At 33.2% G+C, this 20,447-nt stretch overlaps 2 protein-coding genes across 2 annotated transcripts; one reads left to right on the top strand and one right to left on the bottom strand.

Moving 5' to 3' along the window:
- The first annotated feature begins 5,940 nt into the window (after positions 1-5,940).
- Positions 5,941-20,300, top strand: LOC146531289 (protein tudor-like). Its single transcript, XM_085198227.1, has 16 exons — positions 5,941-6,081; positions 6,160-6,280; positions 6,477-6,615; positions 7,192-7,494; positions 8,240-8,375; positions 8,923-9,061; positions 11,707-11,838; positions 12,128-12,228; positions 12,946-13,034; positions 13,693-13,796; positions 15,567-15,678; positions 16,002-16,145; positions 16,872-16,978; positions 17,717-17,818; positions 18,279-18,487; positions 18,804-20,300. Coding segments are annotated over exons 1-16 (2,091 nt in total). The 5' UTR covers positions 5,941-6,079; the 3' UTR covers positions 18,955-20,300.
- Positions 9,574-10,833, bottom strand: LOC146531290 (putative salivary secreted peptide). Its single transcript, XM_085198229.1, has 3 exons — positions 10,703-10,833; positions 10,291-10,421; positions 9,574-10,022 (listed from the first exon to the last, which is right to left on the bottom strand). The coding sequence occupies exons 2-3, from the start codon at positions 10,419-10,421 to the stop codon at positions 9,791-9,793; spliced, it is 363 nt and encodes a 120-aa protein (XP_085054355.1). The 5' UTR covers positions 10,703-10,833; the 3' UTR covers positions 9,574-9,790.
- Positions 20,301-20,447: the final 147 nt, after the last annotated feature.

The following is a 20,447-nucleotide window of genomic DNA, read 5'->3' as shown; positions in this document are numbered from 1 at the left end:
CTAGCCGTTTTTATGTCTATTTATGTTATCGTTTTTTTATTTAAACTAGATTTAATTATTATTTTAACCTATGAAATATACGCTTTTTGTAATCATGTACTATTTATTATGTATAATTTTTTTATGAGCATCATTTTTACTAATTTGTCAAAACTACACAACATAAAAAACATATACAACATACACAAATCAATTTACAACTCAAATATTAATAATCGTAACTACAAAGTCTCTAAAGTAATTAAACATAATTTTTATGCGGGTCTTTCTAAACTAAGCCCATTAAAAGTAACCCCAAAAATGGTAATTATAATAATATGCACCCACGTTATAAATATTAATAAAAATGTTGATTGACAAATCGATTATAGAAAATATTGAAAATATATCAGTGTCAGACTCCCAAATATGTACTCCCGAACAATATAATGAATATCTCGAATTTGATGAAGGTCTAAAAGTCCTTCATGTTAACATCCGAAGCATTACTTGTAATTTCGATTCTCTTTTGGTTTTGTTGAAAAGATTAACTTATAATATCGATGTGATAGTGTTGTCAGAATGTTGGTTGAGCAAAGTCACAATCATACCCAACATTCCCAATTTCGGTTTCTTCAAGTCAAGTCATAGTAACCAAAATGATGGTGTTATAGTTTATATTAGAGACCATCTAATTTGTGAAGTAGTGGAGCCTGTTTTTGATGAAGCCAATTGTTTACTAATTAAATTCTCCAACAATATTGCTCTCATTGCTCTATATCGATCCCCATCCAACAAGAATATCGCATCTTTCATTAATAGCCTAGATAATGCATTAAATTCAATAGTTAATTTTAGAACAAAAATTATAATAGGGGACGTAAATATTAATATTGGCAACTTGTCTGATGATGTACGAGCAGACGAATACCTAAACCTTTGTGCTTTACACGGTTTATTGCCAGGGCACCTATTTCCTACCAGAAATAAAAATTGCATCGATCATATACTACTTAAAACTGATACAACCGCTAAATCTTTCGTTTTAGATACTGTATTTACCGACCATAGTCCCATAATTGTTTGTTGCGATCTACATATAAAACAGGTAACAAAAATACGAACATCTTTTCTCATTGATAAATCTGCTATTATTGCTGACATTAAGGAGACAGATTTTTCTGATGTTGTAACTTCCACTGATCCTGAACACTCTGCAAACAGATTAGTATCAATCTTATCTGCTGCTATAAAAAAACATACCCGTGAAGTATCGGTTTCTAGTAAAAGACGAATATTAAAACCTTGGATAACCCCAGGATTATTGCGATGCATACGAAACCGTGATAAACTCTATAGGAAAGTAAAAAAAGATCCTAATAATATAGATTTAAAATCATCGTTTACCCGATATAAGAATTTTTGCAATAATTTATTAAAGAAAATTAAAATAAATTATGAAAGTAACGAATTCATTAAAGCTAAGAAAGATTCAAAAAAGACTTGGGACCTAATTAAACAGTTTGGCAATCTACCTAACAAAAAAGCGAATGTGTCAAGCCACCTCTTAAAATCAGTAAATGATGCACACGAAGCAGTCAATAGTGTTAACATCTTTTTTGCCAATATAGGGAGGGAGATAGCGTCTAAACTCATTCAACCTACCGCTAAGTATAAGAAATACATCAACTTTCCAAATAGTCAATCTATGTCCTCTTCGATGGTAATTAATAACACCGATGAGTCTGAAATCAGGTACATCATCTGCCAACTTAAGGACAACTGCGCTGTGGGTTGGGATGGGATTTCGACATCGATACTAAAAGCAGCTGCGGATTTCTTGACTCCTCCAATAACTGTACTGTTCAATTTGTGTTTATCGAAGGGCATATTCCCTAGGGTTTTTAAAAAAGCTATTATTCATCCAATCTATAAGAACGGTGATAATGAATCTGTCAACAATTATAGACCTATCTCCATATTGAGTTCTTTGTCCAAAATCCTAGAAAAAGTAATTTATAAGCGACTTATTTCCTACTTGGATAAGTATAAACTGCTTGAAGATAATCAGTATGGCTTTAGGGTCAATAGGTCTACTGAGGACGCACTCATGAATTTAGTAAATACCGCCACTCAACATATTGATAAAAAAATGAAAACTGTGGGTATTTTTCTGGACTTATCAAAAGCCTTCGACACCGTTTCTATCCCTCTCCTTCTTTCCAAATTAGAAAAAAATGGTATACGTGGAACGGCGTATGACCTTTTTAAAAGCTACCTGAGTGAGAGAACCCAGTGTGTTTCTATAAACAATATTATAAGTAGCGATCAAAATATATCCTTCGGAGTGCCACAAGGTAGTGTGCTGGGACCTATCCTGTTTCTTATATATATTAACGACCTGTGCAAGCTACAAATTCCAAATTGTAAAATTATTACTTACGCTGATGATACGGCTCTGATAGTTAATGGTAGTACATGGTCTGATGTTCGTAAGCATAGTGAAAATGCTCTGGCTACTATAATCAATTGGTTATCATGCAACATATTAACGCTAAATACTCAAAAAACTAAATTCATTACTTTTGGCCATAAATCCCAAATTCCATTTGATACCTTTACGATCATTGCACACAAATGCCCAGACCAGGGGCACTTTTGCGATTGCTGCCCTCTTAGTCGTTCACGTACACTAAAATACCTCGGGGTAACCCTAGATGAAAATCTCACGTGGACTGAACATATAAATGCTTTGGTATCCCGATTAAGGAAACTCATATACATTTTTAGAAATCTTAGATCTAGCGCAACCCAGGAAATCTTAAAAATGGTTTATTTTTCTCTTGTGCAGTCTATTTTGAATTACTGCATTCCGGCATGGGGTGGAGCATCGAAATGCACGATGCTTCGACTGGAGAGAGCCCAAAGATGTGTTTTAAAAGTCATCACACACAAACCTAGGCGCTTTTCAACTGCAGATTTATATAAAATTTGTAATGTTCTGACTGTTCGACAATTGTTTATCTTGCACGCTATTTTACGAAAACACACAGAAATATCTTACAACCAGAATAGTGAAAATTTGAAACGCAGAAATAATAGAGTATGTCCGACTGAAAAAAGACGCTTGGCCTCCTCAAACAAACATTACGTTTATTTGAGCCCAACACTGTACAATAAAGTCAATGAATACCTTAAAATCTACAGCCTAACGCTACGAAGGTGTAGAATTGTATTGTTTAATTGGCTTCTAACACTAAATTATAGAGACACCGAAAATCTTATTAAATTTCAGATGCAAACATAAGCACGCACCACACACACAGACACATACGCGCACATGTACACACGCACACATACACACAGACACACACAAATACACACACACATACACACACACACACTCACACAAACCCACTTACTTTTATATTATTTTACTTTAAGAGTTTTTTTTATTTTTTTTTTATTTTATTTTTTTTGTATTTCATGGTAATTTTTTGCTGTTTCATATAATTACAATAGTTACTAAGCAACGCTAGGGAGGTGGGCGTTAATAGCCGCAACACAGTGTATCACTAATGCGGTTATTATCGTACAAATTGTTTCTTGTGTAAATTTTCTTGTGTATTCCAATAAAGTATAAAAAGTATAAAGTATATATCATAGCGTGAGTGTACTCTCTCTCTCTCTCATTAGAGTAATAAATTTGCCTCCATTTCTAATACTAAGGACTAGAAAATTGTTGGTGTAATGGGGCTTCGGTATTGTTATAATAATACTAGAAACAAACGCGGCTTCGCACGCTTAAACTTAATTTCATAGCCAAAAAATATTAATTTTACAATATTTTTAACAAAAATATATGTATCCCATGTCCTTTCTAATTTCTTTAAAAATATGTGAATCTTTATTCTATTCTCACGTAAACCTTATGTCTTGAGATTTTCGTGTCCAACAAGTTACCTATATTAAAGATATGTCTCTTTCATGATCTGTTTTTAACTTAATAGCATTTTCAATTTTTTTTAAGTTTTAAGGAATAAAGTCTTTAAAAAAACATTAAATAAATAAAGTTGGAAAATCATTTACTTAACTTTTTAAGAAGAAACGGAAATACTAATAAATAATCATAAATTCCCTCCAACGGGAATCGAATCCACAACCGCCGCGATATAATCACATCGTCTTGAAGGCGTCAAACATTCAGCAACATGGGAAACTTATTAAAAGGAAATACACATTACATTCAAACATTTATTACTAAAATGGAGGTTCACTAGTTACCGGTTGCCGTACATACATACATGCATCTCCCCCACTAATTGGTTGCTCGGGCCCCTGAATCCAATTAGAATCGCGCGAAACAGGCCTTCCTGAATTTATTATGCAGCTCTTGTTTAGGTTGCTGGCCACATTAATTGAAACGTGTGCGTAACTTGGCTGTCTCACTAATGATCACCTTCGTATATTACTATCGTGTTTATGAGATTGTTTTAATTAACTTTTTAGTGGTGGATTCTATTAAGATGTACTTAATATGGATTGAGAGATGTAAAGTTTGGTTAGTTCAGCTATTTTCTATGTTATCTGTTGTCTTGTTACTGTGCTTATTTCAGTAATTTATAAATTACTAGCGGGCGCGCGCAGCTTCGCTTGCGTATTTAGGGGTGAATTCTAATATACTATGAAACATGTGTTCAATTAAATACTTTTAATAGTCTGAATTTCAAATTTTATAAAAATTGGTCCCGATTTAAAAAAAATCTATACATACTTTCATCCCCTTATTTGCACCCTTATGGGAAGAATTCTAGAAAACCATGAAACATGTGTTCAATTAAATACTTTTAAGAGTCTGAATTTCAAATTTTATAAGAATCGGTGCCGATTTATTTTTTTTTCCATACAAACTTTCAACTCCCGATTTGCACCCTTAGAGGGAGAATTCTTGAAAACGATGAAACACGTATTCAATTAAAAACTTTTAAAAATCTAAATTTCGAATTTTATAAGAATCAGTGCCGATTTAATTTTTTTTCCATACAAACTTTCAACCCCTATATCACCCCTTTAGGGTTAAATTTTTTCAAAATCCCTTCTTAGTGGATGTCCAGATTACAAAAGTAAACATCTGTCTAAATTCCACGTTTCTACGCACAGCGGTTACGGCTCTGCGTGCGTCTTACCTCAGTCAGTGAGGACAAGTCCTTTTATATATATAGATTATAATGTTATTTTATGAAAAGAAATATTAAATATTCCAATGAATTCAATGAACAAAGCAATGGTAAAGATGTTATATTATTATAAATAAAATATGTTAATAATAAATCTAAACAAAAGTTTCATATATAAGTTGAAAAAAAATAGTCCTCGCATTTTTAAAAATAAAGAAAAACCTGCGTTGTATCTCTTTGGTTTTGTTTTCTTATAAAATCGCCTACTAGCATTTTTTTACTTAACCGAACGAAAATATATCTGACTATAATAATATATCACTCGTTATAGTAATTGTCACATACTTAGAATAGAATTTAATTGTATTGTTTGTAAGACCATAAAATATTTTAAGCTTTAAGCTTTCCAGCCATATGAACTCATGTATCGCCATCTATTGCTGAAAAGCAAAACCAATTTATTACAAAATTGTGACACTAGTGTACATTTTAACTACTTGCCGGTAGATGCTGTATACGAGATTTAATATATATTTACTATTGTAAAAAAAATATAAATGCCAATTTTTATTACAACAAAATCATAAAATATTCACAAGCTAAATAAGTTTTAAAAAACAAACGTTGATGACACCCAAAATAAAATAAAAGTATATCTTAAAAAATCGAAAGCAAGCGAAAGCTATCTGGTGATATTTTACTATTTGCCTCTGGCAACACTACTAAACGTGCTCTAATGTTTTAATCTGTCAAATCAGTCATTCTGTAATCTGTGTTGGAAAGGTTCAAACTGAAGTTAGAACTTATAAAATCATTTAATATTTGTATTTAATACTAAGCTGTACTAAATTATAGACTTTTATTTTGTTTATTTTTTACGTCACACAAAGTTAAAGACTGTTCAATAAACAGAATCAAACAAAATGTATACAACGCAACTTTCTCAATACCTAACTTATTTATTACTTATGTTTTAGTTTAATTTGTCGGTGTTATATTTCAGGAGTTTTGTAGACCTCGCTAGTTTAGCCTGTTATCGCCGTAATGAAATTGCTGCTAGGGTTAGCGCGTTCATAGAAAAGTGCGACCAAGCCAATCGTAATATAACTAAATTGAAAATGCGGGTAGGTACCTAAAAAGTTCGTTTCTTATTTTTGGATATAAAAAATATAACAGACAACGCATAAAATAGATATAACAGAGAGGATTTTACGTTTTACTGTACACGCAAACAAAGTTGCGCGCAACAACTAGTACAAAATACTCATAAATTGAAAATATTTGTCAAATTTGAAAATTCTATGTCATTTATCTTTTCAGGCACAAGACTTTACAGACAATTTTAATTGTAGTGTGTCTTCTGAATCTGAACTTAAAGAAAGATTTCTCAGCAGTCTGAAACAGTTGGATGAATTTACATATTTTATAACAGATTTCAACCTTGCTATGAGCAAGTTTGGTAAGTATAATTACAAGTTAATATTTCTGTTTATATTGAATTGTGATTTATTCATGGATGATTCAAATATTAAGTGAACATAATTTAGTGGAATGTTTATATTTATAGTATTTTCATTTCACTGGTTAGCTTTAGCTACCCGCTAAAGTGTAAATTTCTATCACCTAATGCCTCACCACCCATGACTTTACTGGCCATCATGGCACAGTTGTTGATTCCCATCCTAGTGGAGAAAGATGCAATGGTGAGCTCTGCTATTCAATAGTGGATGTTGAGAATTTGGGCAGACAGCAGAGGCCATAGTATTTCAACACTTGCTCAGAGGGGCAATTTGAGTGGAGCAACTTGGGCAGAGGCCCACACTAACATATGTGGAATAAAGTGTGAAGCAAAATAATCACCTAAATTATATTTCCTAATTTTAAAGAAATATAAGTTAGGTCATTATACCAATGACCTGACTTACATTCAATTGAATCAAAAAACATGTAGTGCAAAATCAAGTGAAATTATGAGAATTTTTCTCAGAATTTTTAATTATGTTAAGACAAAAAATATGGAATTCTTTTATTTTAGATTCAACTACCAGTATTGAATATACTCCCGTTCAAGACACATCCAGTGTTCCTATACAATCTCAATGGGACACTTATACTAACTTGATAGACACACTTAGTGAACCCATTCCATCAACCTCTAAAGAACATTCCAAATGTCAAGAAAAATCTATTCCTAAAAAACGGAAAATTCCTAAAGACAACCAATTGTTGATAGAATTTTCTAGTACTTCTTGTTCGTCTGAAAGTGTTCCTACAACTAGAAGTGAAAAAGAAGTGCAATGTCAAATAATGAAGGAACTGAAAGACCTGACTTTAGACGGTAAGTCTATGAAATTATATTTTAAAATTAACTTTTATTATATATAAAATATATATAAAATAGTATCTTGTAGAGGCTGTTCTGGCATGCCAGAGTAGATTCTGTCTGTAAACATGACAGTTGGGATCCTTACTTATGTTAAATGTTAGCATTTAAATTTTTTTCAGTTACCTATTTTGGGAGATAAAAGAGTAGAGTTCCACCACTCAACATGCAATATCACAAAAATTGAGCAGTGTATGTAAGCCTTCCTCGCCTGAAGCTGCAGACAATGCAGTATTTATTTTGCGAAAATTAATCCGCTATGGTTAAACATTAAGGCCTTTCTGATGCAGCACAATGTCTGTGTGCGTGATGGTTCTGGGTTCAATTCTCAATTGGGAAAATTTATTATTTTCAGTCATTCGTTTTGGTGTCAAGGCAAAATGCAGCATAGAATTCTAGCTTTATACAGGATATGGTATTAAGCTTTTTCCCTGAGTGTTCTTTATAAAATAGCACCAAACCAAATGACAGAGAATGATAATAGCGAGTTCCTACTCAGGCTCCTGCCCCAACTTTACACAAAAATCGAACCCGGGAAGCTAACCGTGATATATTCATTATTTATTTTTAACAAAATTAAAGTATTGTTCCACATTTCCATAAACAACAAACAATTTGAAAGTGTTCATGACTGGAGTCCCACTACATTCAGATTTTAAAAAAATTGCTATAAATAAATTATAATTATTAATTCTTATAGATTCCCATACATTAGAGGAATGTAAATTGCCCGCACAAACAATATTGGAAATTGACCATATCTACACAGCAACAATTATGAATACGGATGGAATATCATTTTGGGTTATTACTGAGGATGTGTCTGAAGTATTAAAGTGAGTTGGTTCAATTTCTCTTTTTTTATATAGTTAATCATATTTTGTTTTTTTTTGAGATTCACGCTTTACAGTAGGTCGATGGAAGTGTTAACTAGCACTATGTTTCCCAGTTATCGCAAAATTTTTGAAACATTGTGTGTTGAATTGCAGAACTCATCGTCGCGCTTCCATCTAATTTTTTTTTTGGAAAAATGACAGTGAACAGAGTGTAGAACATAATGACTTATCACTCTAAACACGTAAAAACAAATGCAAGAGATTAACACTATCATATTTTGTACACCAATATTACACATTCGTCTAATGCTACAATCCAACAGAAAGTTTTTTTTGTCATCCAAATAAACATTTAGGTTTTATGATTTCAGTATAGATTTATTTGAAACATTCCTCATTGTGGTTTTAATACGTGTTTTCTTAACATTATTGTATGTATGTAAACGGCCATTGTGCTACAACCCCATAATTATGGGCATAATTAATTTTTTTCCAAATATTGTCTGACAAATTAAAATTATATTATTTAAATAAACATTTATTTCAGCTTTATGACATCAATGACAAGCTACTATAAAGAGAATATAGTAGAAATGAGTGAGGAAGAATTGAAAACGCTCACCTACTGTGCAGTGTATGACGACAACACTAACTGCTTTTACAGAGGATTCTTAGTAAATCTTAAGGTATGCATAATCTATATATTGGAATGGAGAATTACATTAAAACTATGCAAAATAAAAAGAATTTTACAATTCGATCAGCAATTTCTAAGATTATTGTGTTCAAACTAACAAACAACTTGCGGCGTTGAGTTCCGCCACTCAACACGCAATACCTATGAGGTAGTTTGGTGGTTAGGGGGGAATGGAATGTCTTAACACTGGGTTCTCTCTGCCTACCCTGATATATGCGGGATACAGCGTGAAGCTACGTATGTATTTAACAAATAAACTGTCAAGTTTTATAATATTAACATTTTTATATATTATATACATGTTATGTAAATAATTATGATATTAAACTGAGTTATATTAAATTAATTATTGAAGTTTCTAAATGCCTAAGACAAAATTACTTTCTCTTTCTTTACTGATAAAAGCGAAAGTTTTGAATTAAAATTATTAATGTATTTTTTTATCTTAGTATTTAAATTAAAAATTATAATATTTATATATTTTGAAATTAATAAAAAAAGTTAATTATTTATTATTTATAATTGCATAATTTTACATATATTGTACAAAAATAATGTAAAATAGAAGGTATAAGAAACTAAAAGGTATAGGAAGGATTACATATATAGTCATTATCAACAAAATAAAAATATTGTAGTTAAATAACTAGATAGAACTGGCAACACTTATTATTCGATACTTATTAGTACTTCAAAATATTTTTTTACTAAATAATAATTATCGTCCATAAATATCGATAGTATAGTTAAATCCGAATCCTCTAGTGGACTGTAGTCTTAAAGTAATGTTGTTTTGTCCGATGCCACCGCCTATGACGTAGGCTCTCCCGTATTGAGTCCAGCCATTCTCGTATGCACTTACTGCTGAAATATAGGTGCCGTAGTAGCCACGGTACACGTAGTCTTGGTATTGGATACTATTTGGTATAGCTTGTTGCGAAACGATTGCCCTGAAATAAAATAATAAATATTTTTTATAGATAAAAAAAAGCCAGCTTCACGCTGTATCCCGCACACAGCAGGATAGGCAGAGGGAACATAATGTTAAATAGTCTCACTTATTTAGAAAACGTATAAAAATATCAAGTTGAACGGCTTTCAAGAGGCGTGGGTTCAAATCCTACGCTACGTTCAATTTTTTATACTTTTTCTAAATAAGTATGTCTTTCCTAAGTATGGAATAACACTTTAAATATACTAAAAATAAGATATTCTTACCTCCGTAACAATACGTCTCCCGGTCGTATCCAACCGAAACTCAGGTTAGCCCTGCTGGACTTTTGCAGGGAAGCTGAATTACATACTGTTGCCAAAACAGCTAACGTCAAGAGAGAGATAAACAACTTCATCTGAAATAAAACAAAAAAAATCTTTTTCAAAATATTTGTTTTGAGTTTTTTAAACACTAAAAAATCGACATAGATATAAAATTATGACTAATATATTTAGGGTCTAAAGTTAAAAAAAACAACTGCCCTTTTTTCTTTGACCTTGAAATTATAACCTTTTTGTAAGTAAATATTAATTCTCTTATATCCTCAATTAAAAAAATGTTTGGTCTTGTATATATATAAATTACCAGAACTAATTTATAGTAAATAAAAATTACCATATTTCTTAAATAGCTTACCTTTAGGACGTATTGCGTTAAAAAAGTACTTCTTGAACTAAATAATCACGAGAACTATTATTACTTATATACAGATCTATAAATTTATCAGATATATTGTATGATTGTCGCTTGCTTATTTTGACTCATACTTCTCAGAACAAATTTCAGAGACTATCTCATAATATATGATGACAATGCTCATCTCTTACGTATTCTTAGATCATTATTTAAAAATAAATGGATAAGATCGTAAAATTCCTGTCAATTTCTAATGATTTAGATACTTTATGTTAAAAGTAAAAGAAAAGAAAAACGTTTTTAGAATTAATTTTCACATACATATGTCAGATTAACGTTAATTGTAGTTTCTAAGTCTTATCTATATATATATATATATATATATATATATATATATTTATTTTATATATATATATATATATATATATAAAATCAAAAGGTCACTCACTCATCACGAAATCTCAAATTTTTCATGGACGTCACTTATAGGACGTAGGTACTCGTTGAGACAGAAATTAATAATAACGTAGTTTACGCAGGCGAAGCCGCGGGCAGGCCGCTAGTTAATAATATATATATATATATATATATATATATATATATATATATATATATATATATATATATATATATATATATATATATATATATATAAATTTGAACGTAGCGGGACTTAAATCCTCGTGTCCGCTCATCGCTTGGAAACCTTGGAACCTCGTCAGCGCTTGGAAAACATCTAATCGCTGTAACCACTATGGTATACATTCTTATTATATCGAAGTTGTTATAAGTGTGTATATTTTCATCCAGCTTAATAGTGCCGCCTTTGCATATTTGTTTTTTTTATGTCTGTTCTGTTCTATTTGTTTTATTCTTTTTCTTTTATTTGTGTGCAATAAAGTATAAACTAAACTAAACTAGTGATGGACCTATAACTTTAGAGTAATTTGTATACAATTTATCATATAATAAATCACTATTATTATTTTTTAATTGTTTTCAAGGACATGAGCCAAGCAGAAGTGTTTCTAGTGGACACAGGGGAAACGAGGCAAACCTCGCCGTCGAACCTGCAACCGTTGTATCCTAGATTCTGTAAGAAACCGCCGTACGCGCGATGCTGTCATCTTGCTGGGGTAAATGTCAAAATTATTAAAAATCTTGTATTTTAAATTTTCATGATTTCATACAAAAATATACTTTATTTTCAAAAGAAACCACAAAAAAATATGTATTTTGTAAACGTGAAAAGAGTTCATATTTAACATTTTTTATGCATACGCTTACAGGTGATCACCTCGAGCCTTATATATCTATTATAACATAAAACAAATAGTACTTTATTTATTATGTATTGTTCAATTCTTACAAAAATCTCATTTTCTTATCTTAAATATGGTTTTCTTATTATGATATTTATTACAGATAGATGTTCTGGATCCCCTGAACAAGGATTTAATTGAAGAGCAAGAGACCCTCCTAAAAGGGTTAATTGGTGACCCGTGTCACATCAAGATTGATGATAAGTAAGTAGCTGATGATGATAAGCATTTGTATATTGAATATAAATATTTGCATATTTTTGAATTTGAACTGACTACCTTCTTATTGTTAACTTAACTTTTATGGTTAAATTAACCTTTTACATTCTAACACCTGTCACCGCGATTGTATAATGGAGGCTGAATTAAAATAATGTTGTAAATTTTGAATTATCTTTTTGTTTATTTAATACTTAATATATAATAAATAAAAGAAAAATATGGTGTAAAGTCGAACTTATCACCACAGATGATCTCATCCCAGCAACCCTTACAATCAAATAAAAAAGATAAAAGCATGTAAGGATATTAGATGATGTATAGTTAGTATAATAAAAAAGATTAAAACACTATATTAATTAAAAAAGTTACATTTATTAATATTTTTAAATATATAGGCTTAAATTAGATGAGGCCTTAGTAATGCAAGGTCACAAGCGTGCGTGGGGAACGGAGTGTCTTAAGTCTAGGCTACCTAGACCTAAGACTAGGCTAGGCTAAGACTAGGCTCCCTCTACCTATCCTGATATATGCAGGATACAGTGTGTCAGTGAGACAAAATAACAAAATTTCACCCATCAGAATACTGCTCAACGCAATTAAAGAAAATTTCACTTCAATAAATAAAGGACACGAATAATTAATATTCTATTTCTTAGTCATTAAGTTAGTTTTCTTATCGTATTTTCATAATATTTCCAGCTCATCTGAATCCCTCGACGTGTATTTGACATATTCCTCTGGAGAAGTGCTCAACGAATTCTTGGTTCAAAAAGAACAATCAATATCAGGTATACATACATATATACAGCTTCACGCTTAATCCCTAGCAGGATAGTCAGAGAGGACGGAGAGCCAAACGCTACGGTCTCTACATACCTCTTTCGCCTCGTCCACTGTCATCAACCTCTTCATACATGCCATTATCAGGTATATATTTCTTTAAATACTTAAGAATAAAAGTCATACCAAGGTTATGGTATAGTAGAAGAGAGTCGTGGCGCAGAGGCACAAGCGTTGATTGTAAACGTGACAGGTTTTGGGTTCCATTCCCACTCGAGAAAATAATATTAATATTTATATAATTTTATATTTTTAATTTCACTCTGGTGTCAAGGCAAAGCGCGCCGTTGAGTACTGTAACAATACACAATGCTTTCAGAATTTGGCGGAAATTGTGTAGCGGAGTGCCTTACCACTAGGCTCCTTCGGCCTACCCTGTTCAATGGGGGTACAGCAGGAAAAAAACAATTCCATACTTCACTTATGTAATATGTATATTCAAGGTCTGCTCATGTACGAGCGCGTGAGAGCCATCTTGTCTTGGATCCACTGAAATGGATTTGATATATAATTATGGTGCAGCGGTATAGCTGATTCGTCTGATTGTAACGACGGTTGTGGGTTTGATAAATCCAGTAAATATGTGTTTTTTTAATCTTATTTTAGCTCCTGAACAGTCGGAAACTGTTAAAGGACTTCCGGAGTTAAACGAAGAAAATCTAAATATAACAGAAAATCCAGAATACGACGACGCCGTGGAAGCTGTTACGGTATATTTTTTTTACTATTCTTTTTAAGTCTCGACATGTCGACCTATCCTGTACTCGTTGTACTCCAGTGATATCCCGCTCACTCCGGGTGTTCACCTGGCTATGTACGCCGACGACACAGCCCTCTTCACAACCTCGCGTTGTACTATCTTATTAAAAGATCGACTCCAGAAAGCGGCCCGCGCACTCGGTGAGTGGTTCCGCCAATGGAGAATCGAAGTCAATCCCGAGAAGAGTAAAGCAATACTCTTCCCTCTCAATAAAAATATTAGAGTCTCTACCATCCATCTCTTAGACAAACCCATTCCCTGGGAAAAACAGGTCAAATATCTAGGTGTCACTCTAGACTCTAGATTAACTTTCAAACCCCACATTACAAAAGTCTGCAATAAAGCAAAGTACATTCTCAATAGATTATATTATCTCATAAACAAGAAAAGTAAAATGTCACTTAGAAATAAGCTGACACTATACAAAGCTTGTATTAGACCTGTCCTTACTTACGCTTGCGTTGCGTTCGCGCACACCAAGCTTGCTCCCTTGCAAAAAGTGCAAAATAAATTCCTGCGTATCGCATCAGGTTCCCCCTGGTACGTGCGTAATGTCGACCTACATAGAGATTTTGAACTGGAATCGATTCACGAGCACTGCAAACGCTTAGCGAAGCGCTACTTTGAGCGCGCAGGCTCGCACGCGAACCCCCTCGTCGCCGAGGCGTGTAATTACACGCCTCACGCGATTCGTAAACGCCCGCGTAGCGTCCTCTTAGACCCCGATGACGCCATTACCGTAGCAAACGGCCCGTACGTAGGTAGGAAACACACTACACACGCACGACACACACACCGTCGTCGCCGGAACCGACGACGTAGTCAAGCTTATCTCACGGCCCGGCGGCGCCTCGGCGCCGTCGGGTCCAGCGGTTAGGGACCGTTAGCTCCCTTAGATTAGTCTAATCTTATCCCCCGGTCGCGGCTTCTGTGTCGCGGCCGGCTTTGCTTAGAATAGGGAAACTCCCAGTCCGCTCGACGACCGCAAGCCGAGGTTCGAGCCCCGCAGGGGGCGCCCTTGCGTCGTCGGCACTCCCCACAGGCAGCCACACAGTGCCTGCATATTTTCAGGGACAGAGTACCCTCTTCCCTACCCACCCGGTGTCGCTGTAAAGGCCAGTAAGGCTAACAGCATTAAAGTCAAGTCCGAAAAAAAAAAAAAAAAAAAAAAAAAAAAAAAATCGACATGTCGCGAGCAGAGGGGTGTTAGAAGTTTAACGTGTGTGTTTATGTGTATATATTTATGTCTGTGGCATCATAGTTCCCAAATGAATAAACCGATTTTTATAAAATTTTGTTTGAAATTTCTTTGCAATCATTTAAGAAAATATGATCGGCAATCTGTTTTCTCTTTTTCAATTAGTAAAAGTTTTTTTAAAGTATACATAAATGTTATTTAATTAGATTTTTTTTATGTAGCGAGATTATAGAGAGAGATAACCAACGTCTTTTGATCAGAGGTTATTCCAAGACCTGGATAACCCGTGCTGGTTCCTCTTTCCCTCCCTTAGCGTGTGAAGAACACTTAAAAGATGTTAAAATATAAATATTATCTTCAAATATATTAAAATATAAAAAGATCTCTCAATCAAATTAAAAAAGTTACTGATGGTGCGTGGGAAACGGAAAGTATTTTAACACTAGGTTCCCTTAGCCTATTCTATTATATGCGGGATACGGCGTGAAGTTGAGAAACAATTATATATTTCCCTTTTCCCAGGGTTACCGATACCGAGACGAGATTGACATATGCAAACATTATAAAGGTGGACCAAATAAAACATGTTTCAAAGGTTCTCGATGTACCAAGAGACATGTTAGAAAATACCCAGGTGATGTATTTGATTTCCTTTTTTTACATATCTTTATCATATCTATATTTTCTATCCTATATGTTATATCCTATTCGTATGCCCTTAATTTATATGAAGTTAACTCTGAATATAAGTTTGTAAAGATTTTTTTTCTATGATATGCTTATATTGTAAGTTTCTTAATTTTTGCCAAATTCCATACTTTCACACCTCAACAAAATCTTGAAATAAATGGTATAGACTGACGGACAGACACATAGACAGATTCAAAACAAAGTGATGCTATATGAAATCATCAAAAGATATTTGTCTAATAAAGCTCTTTTTGCATTGAAACCCAGACGGTTGGACGTTGGACCGCGTACCAGTGACCGTGAAGTGCCGCGCGCGTCCCCTGCCCGCGCCGGGCACGTGGCTTCGCGTGCACGTCACCTACGTGGTACACTTCGACAGGTTCTACGTGCACCTCGTGGACGACAAAAAAGGTGAGTATCAGTAGCTGGACTGGAACCCACGCCTTTTGGAAACTGTTAAAAATCTCTCTGATTAGAATTACTTATCTCTATATATAATAAAAGGATAGAAAAGTCGATTCTGTATATGACAGATATAAAGAAAATAAAAATTATCTCGTTTAACATATCGATTATAGAAGCTGAAAAACACTTAGCAGATTTTTTATCTGTCTATCTGTTTGTTCGCCAATCACGCAAAAACTACCAGACAGAAATGGATGAATTGTTGTATGGTGATACTAGGGTCCGAAGATACATTTCTTTTGGTTTCATTGTGGTAATTAATAAATGCCATCGTCACTTGCATAAATAATATGTATTTTATCACAATTATTGCAATTTTAAACATAGTACTTAAAAGTCCAGATAAAAATAAAATTCTAAAGGGAGAATTTAAAAAATCCTTTTTGCAAAAAAAATATGATTTATTAAAGATTATCTATTAAAGAACAATTACAATAGTACATAATTGTAAATAAAATTCTAAATGAATTAAGATAAATCGATTGATTTAAGAATCATCAAAATCAACCCGTTTGGCATATAGGAAATAACTTACATACATAAATTAATAAACACCATACCATTCTTTGCTTCACGCAATTGAGTAAAAAAGTTCATATATTCGCCTTTTTTTCTTTGACTTTTCTCAATTTATAATATATGGAATTAATGTAATATTTCGATTTACAATAGAGGAAACAATACCAAAATTTGGTGTGGTACTGCCCCCGACGACGCTCGACGCCCTCATACTGGATATGAACTCAGAGGCGACGCGAGCAGCTTACAAACGTCTACAGGTAATGTTCTTGTATTATAGAAACAAATATATTGAAAAACCTCCTCTTTCATTTTCTTCTTTCTTTTGCCAGGACTTAGTGAATAGACATAACTTCCAACCATGAACACACACGACAAAGAAGAAATGTCAAATAATGATCCACACGCACACAGTTCCTAAATTTTACTTTGTCTCTACTTTTAGTTCATTATTTTGTTATTAATTTATAACAATTAATATTGTATTGTTGTTATATCCGACTGAAACCGCCCGTTAAGCGGACCCATTAAGGATTTCGTTGAACTCGCAAAAGTAAACTGCATGCTTGTATTTCCAGAGGATACAGAGTTAAAATGAACTTAAAATGCAACGCCTCCAGAATTTGGCCGAAAGTGAGGAACGGATCTTAATAGAAATAGAGTGTCCTAACACAGGCTTCCATGTCAACTCTGCCTACCCTGCTATTTACGGGATACAGCGGGAAACTAACCCGCATAGATCAGGACTATAAGATGCAAGACACTACGCTGTCTTCTGTCCGTGTGAATTCGAGACATTACATATTGAATGCAAGTATTCAAAGCCGCACTTTGACTTAACGAAAATGGGGAAGTGAAAGTAATTAATTCCCTCGATTGGATATCGAACCTACAGCCGCAGCGGCTTGGTAACTATCATTTTCACTGTGTCAAAAACGCCATTCTAGAAATAATAACAGTATAATACAAATAAAATATTGCTTTGTGTATTTTTCCAGTTGGTGCCGGCCCCAGGTGAACTGGTGGCGGCGTTGTACTCCGACGAGAACTGGTACCGGGCCAGGGTCATATCTTCTACGCGCGCTGATCAGAACGTTGAGGTATTATTTTAAACAATAAATAGTATAATTGTAGTCGTTATGGCAAAGTGAGATGGCGTCTGACTGTAAATGCCGATAGTTTTGAATTCGATTCCCACTCAGGGTAGCGCTGTTGATTCCCGCTTCGCTCGGAAAGTGGAGAAACTACTATGCGGAAACAAGCGTGAAGCTGTGAATAGGAAAATAAATAAATAGTATGTAAATGAAAATATAACATTTTATATAAATTTTATTAATATATAAACATAGTAAAAGAAGCTTTGAAAAGTTTTTTAGTCTGGTAAACAAAAAGATTGCCACTCTTCTTATTTTTTGTTATTTAGAATGTTTCGCGCTGGCCTCGTCGCCTAAACGCCATTTACACTCAGGCTATCTGCTTATTATCTTGCGACTGATTGCAGATTTAAATACTACTAAAAAAAAAGAAAACCGGAAGTAAGACCTAGTATAATTCTTACAGGTCATGTACATAGATTACGGCCAAGTGTTTTGGGTGAGAGAAGACGCCATAGCCGAATTGGAACCTCGTTTCTGCGTCCTCGAAGCCCAAGCCATACGGTGTGTCCTCGCGGGAGTCGAACCCAGGACCCAGGACATGAAACAGTGGGCCGAGGCTAAAATGGCGCTCACACGTCTCATACATGAACAGACCTTGAATATGCATGTTATGTAAGTGATGTAGAGAATTGTTATTTTTTTAGCTTTACGCAGTGTTAAAACACTCTGCTCCCCCCGTTGTGCCGAATTCTGGAGGCATTGGCTTTTGTGTGACGGAATTCAACGCCTTTTCTTGACACCAGTGCGAAGAAATGAAAATATTATATAGGTTTAATAGAATTGTTAATTTAAATTTAGCAGGTCGTTTTTTAACTGTACCGTTTACATATCCGATACGAAGTTATATTATATCGATATGAAAACGGAAAAAATGTGAAGAAGAACATTGCTTCACACTAATACTAGTTGGCAATTATAATTATTACAGATACCAGGAGTACGACGAAGTTGTAGTAGAACTGTCCGACGACAGTGAGTACAGCATATCTGAACAATTGGCAGCCGGAGATTATATTACACTCGCGCCATATTCCTCTGTTCAAGAGAAAAGTGGTAATATAAAGATTGTTGTACCCTAAGTACTATTATATTTAATGTATGTGTATAGCACGGTTGACGAGTTGTGGCCGTGACGTTAAATTTTGTTTAGTTAATTCGTTAAGAAAGTAATGAAGAGGGAGAAAGAATTATAATTCTCAAAGTTTTTTGTAACAAAAAATTTTCGTTCCTTTATATAATACCTTTTATATATATAGATTACTCTCGCCCCAACTCACGCTACATGGGTAATACAGTGATAAAAGTGTTTATTATAAATATTACTGTTGTAATAAAGATTACTATGGTAATCATTGTAATAATATGTAAGTAACGCTGTTAGTAAGTCTAACTATTATTAAAATAAAAATGTTAAAAGAATAAGATTTATTATTATATTTATAGTTAAACGAACTGAATGTTAAAGTTTTTTTAAGGAAAACGCACATTCTTGTCTATAATATATTGTGTATATATATATTGGTGCTTATAGTTTGTGACGTCCCAACTCTTTAAAGAGTATTCTAAAAAATCTAATGTATAATACTTATAGCTGATAGCTTCACGCTGTATCCCGCACATAGCAGGGAATGCAGAGGGACATTTCTTTTCCATTCCCAATGACACAATCCTGGGTTTGATTTCCACTTGGATGATTGAAGTATTTAGTATTTTCATTTCCTCGGGAATGGAGTGTCTTGTCACTACATTTCATCAACTTTTCCTGCCTGCCAGAAGCGTTAAGCTCAATTTTTAAAAATCCGTCCTTACATGTAAAATTACATATTTTGTGACTATGATTGCTTTAAAGGAATCCTTAGTTTTAATTTAGTAATTCTCAATAATTACAGAATAGATCGGCTTTAGTATCAAATAATTTAAAAAACATATCTATTATGTTCCTTTTAAGATTTATTATTGTGTTAAAAATAATAATTTTAAACAATTAAATAAAAACCTCCATATTTTTTTTTATATGGAAATTTATAATATTTAAGAAAAGCTTTTAGTTCTATTTGATCATAAATTAAACAATTGCTTTAAATTATTGAATTTAAAAGTTAACTCATATCCATAAAGTTGTATGTTGTATGTAAAATTACTTCATTTAGATTTCAATTGCTCTTTAATACTATTGATATTTAATATTTTTTTTCTTTTTTTTTAGGTAATATAATTTGTTAAGTTAAATATAGATTAGGTATAAGATTATTGTTTTTTCTTTTCTTGTTATAATCAGTAAATTAAAAATATGAACCGGTTTTTAGTTTCATAAGGTTGTTGTAAAATAGTCAGCAATTCTGAAGTTTAAAATACTTTACTCAATTGCTTTTAAATTTATTGTACCGTTACCAGCAAACAAATAAAAAAATGCTTTGTTTTGTAATCTTTAATTTTATTTACCCAATCAAACCAAATCAGTTTCACGCTTTCTGTAGGGTAGGCAGAGGGAACCTAATGTTAAGACGCGCCGTTTCTCAGTTTCCGCCGGACTCTGGAGGCATTGTGTGTTGAGTGGGGGAACAACACCGCG

This window comes from Heliconius melpomene, chromosome 15 (assembly GCF_056956725.1).
Source record: "Heliconius melpomene rosina isolate 202511_hmr_F chromosome 15, ASM5695672v1, whole genome shotgun sequence".
In the NCBI taxonomy this organism is placed as follows: Eukaryota; Metazoa; Arthropoda; class Insecta; order Lepidoptera; family Nymphalidae; genus Heliconius; species Heliconius melpomene.
The sequence above is the reverse complement of the archived record's forward strand: the minus strand, read 5'-3'. Positions and strand labels throughout refer to the sequence as shown.

What these genes read in the sequence shown, in the direction of transcription:
- LOC146531289 (XM_085198227.1), top strand. An exon ending in GATGTGTCTGAAGTATTAAA is followed by an intron (nt 8,376 to 8,922) that starts GTGAGTTGGTTC and finishes CATTTATTTCAG; the next exon opens with CTTTATGACATCAATGACAA. An exon ending in ACGCCGTGGAAGCTGTTACG is followed by an intron (nt 13,797 to 15,566) that starts GTATATTTTTTT and finishes CCCTTTTCCCAG; the next exon opens with GGTTACCGATACCGAGACGA.
- LOC146531290 (XM_085198229.1), bottom strand. Translation starts at nt 10,421, where the DNA reads ATGAAGTTGTTTATCTCTCTCTTGACGTTAGCTGTTTTGGCAACAGTA. An exon ending in GGAGACGTATTGTTACGGAG is followed by an intron (nt 10,023 to 10,290) that starts GTAAGAATATCT and finishes ATTTTATTTCAG; the next exon opens with GGCAATCGTTTCGCAACAAG.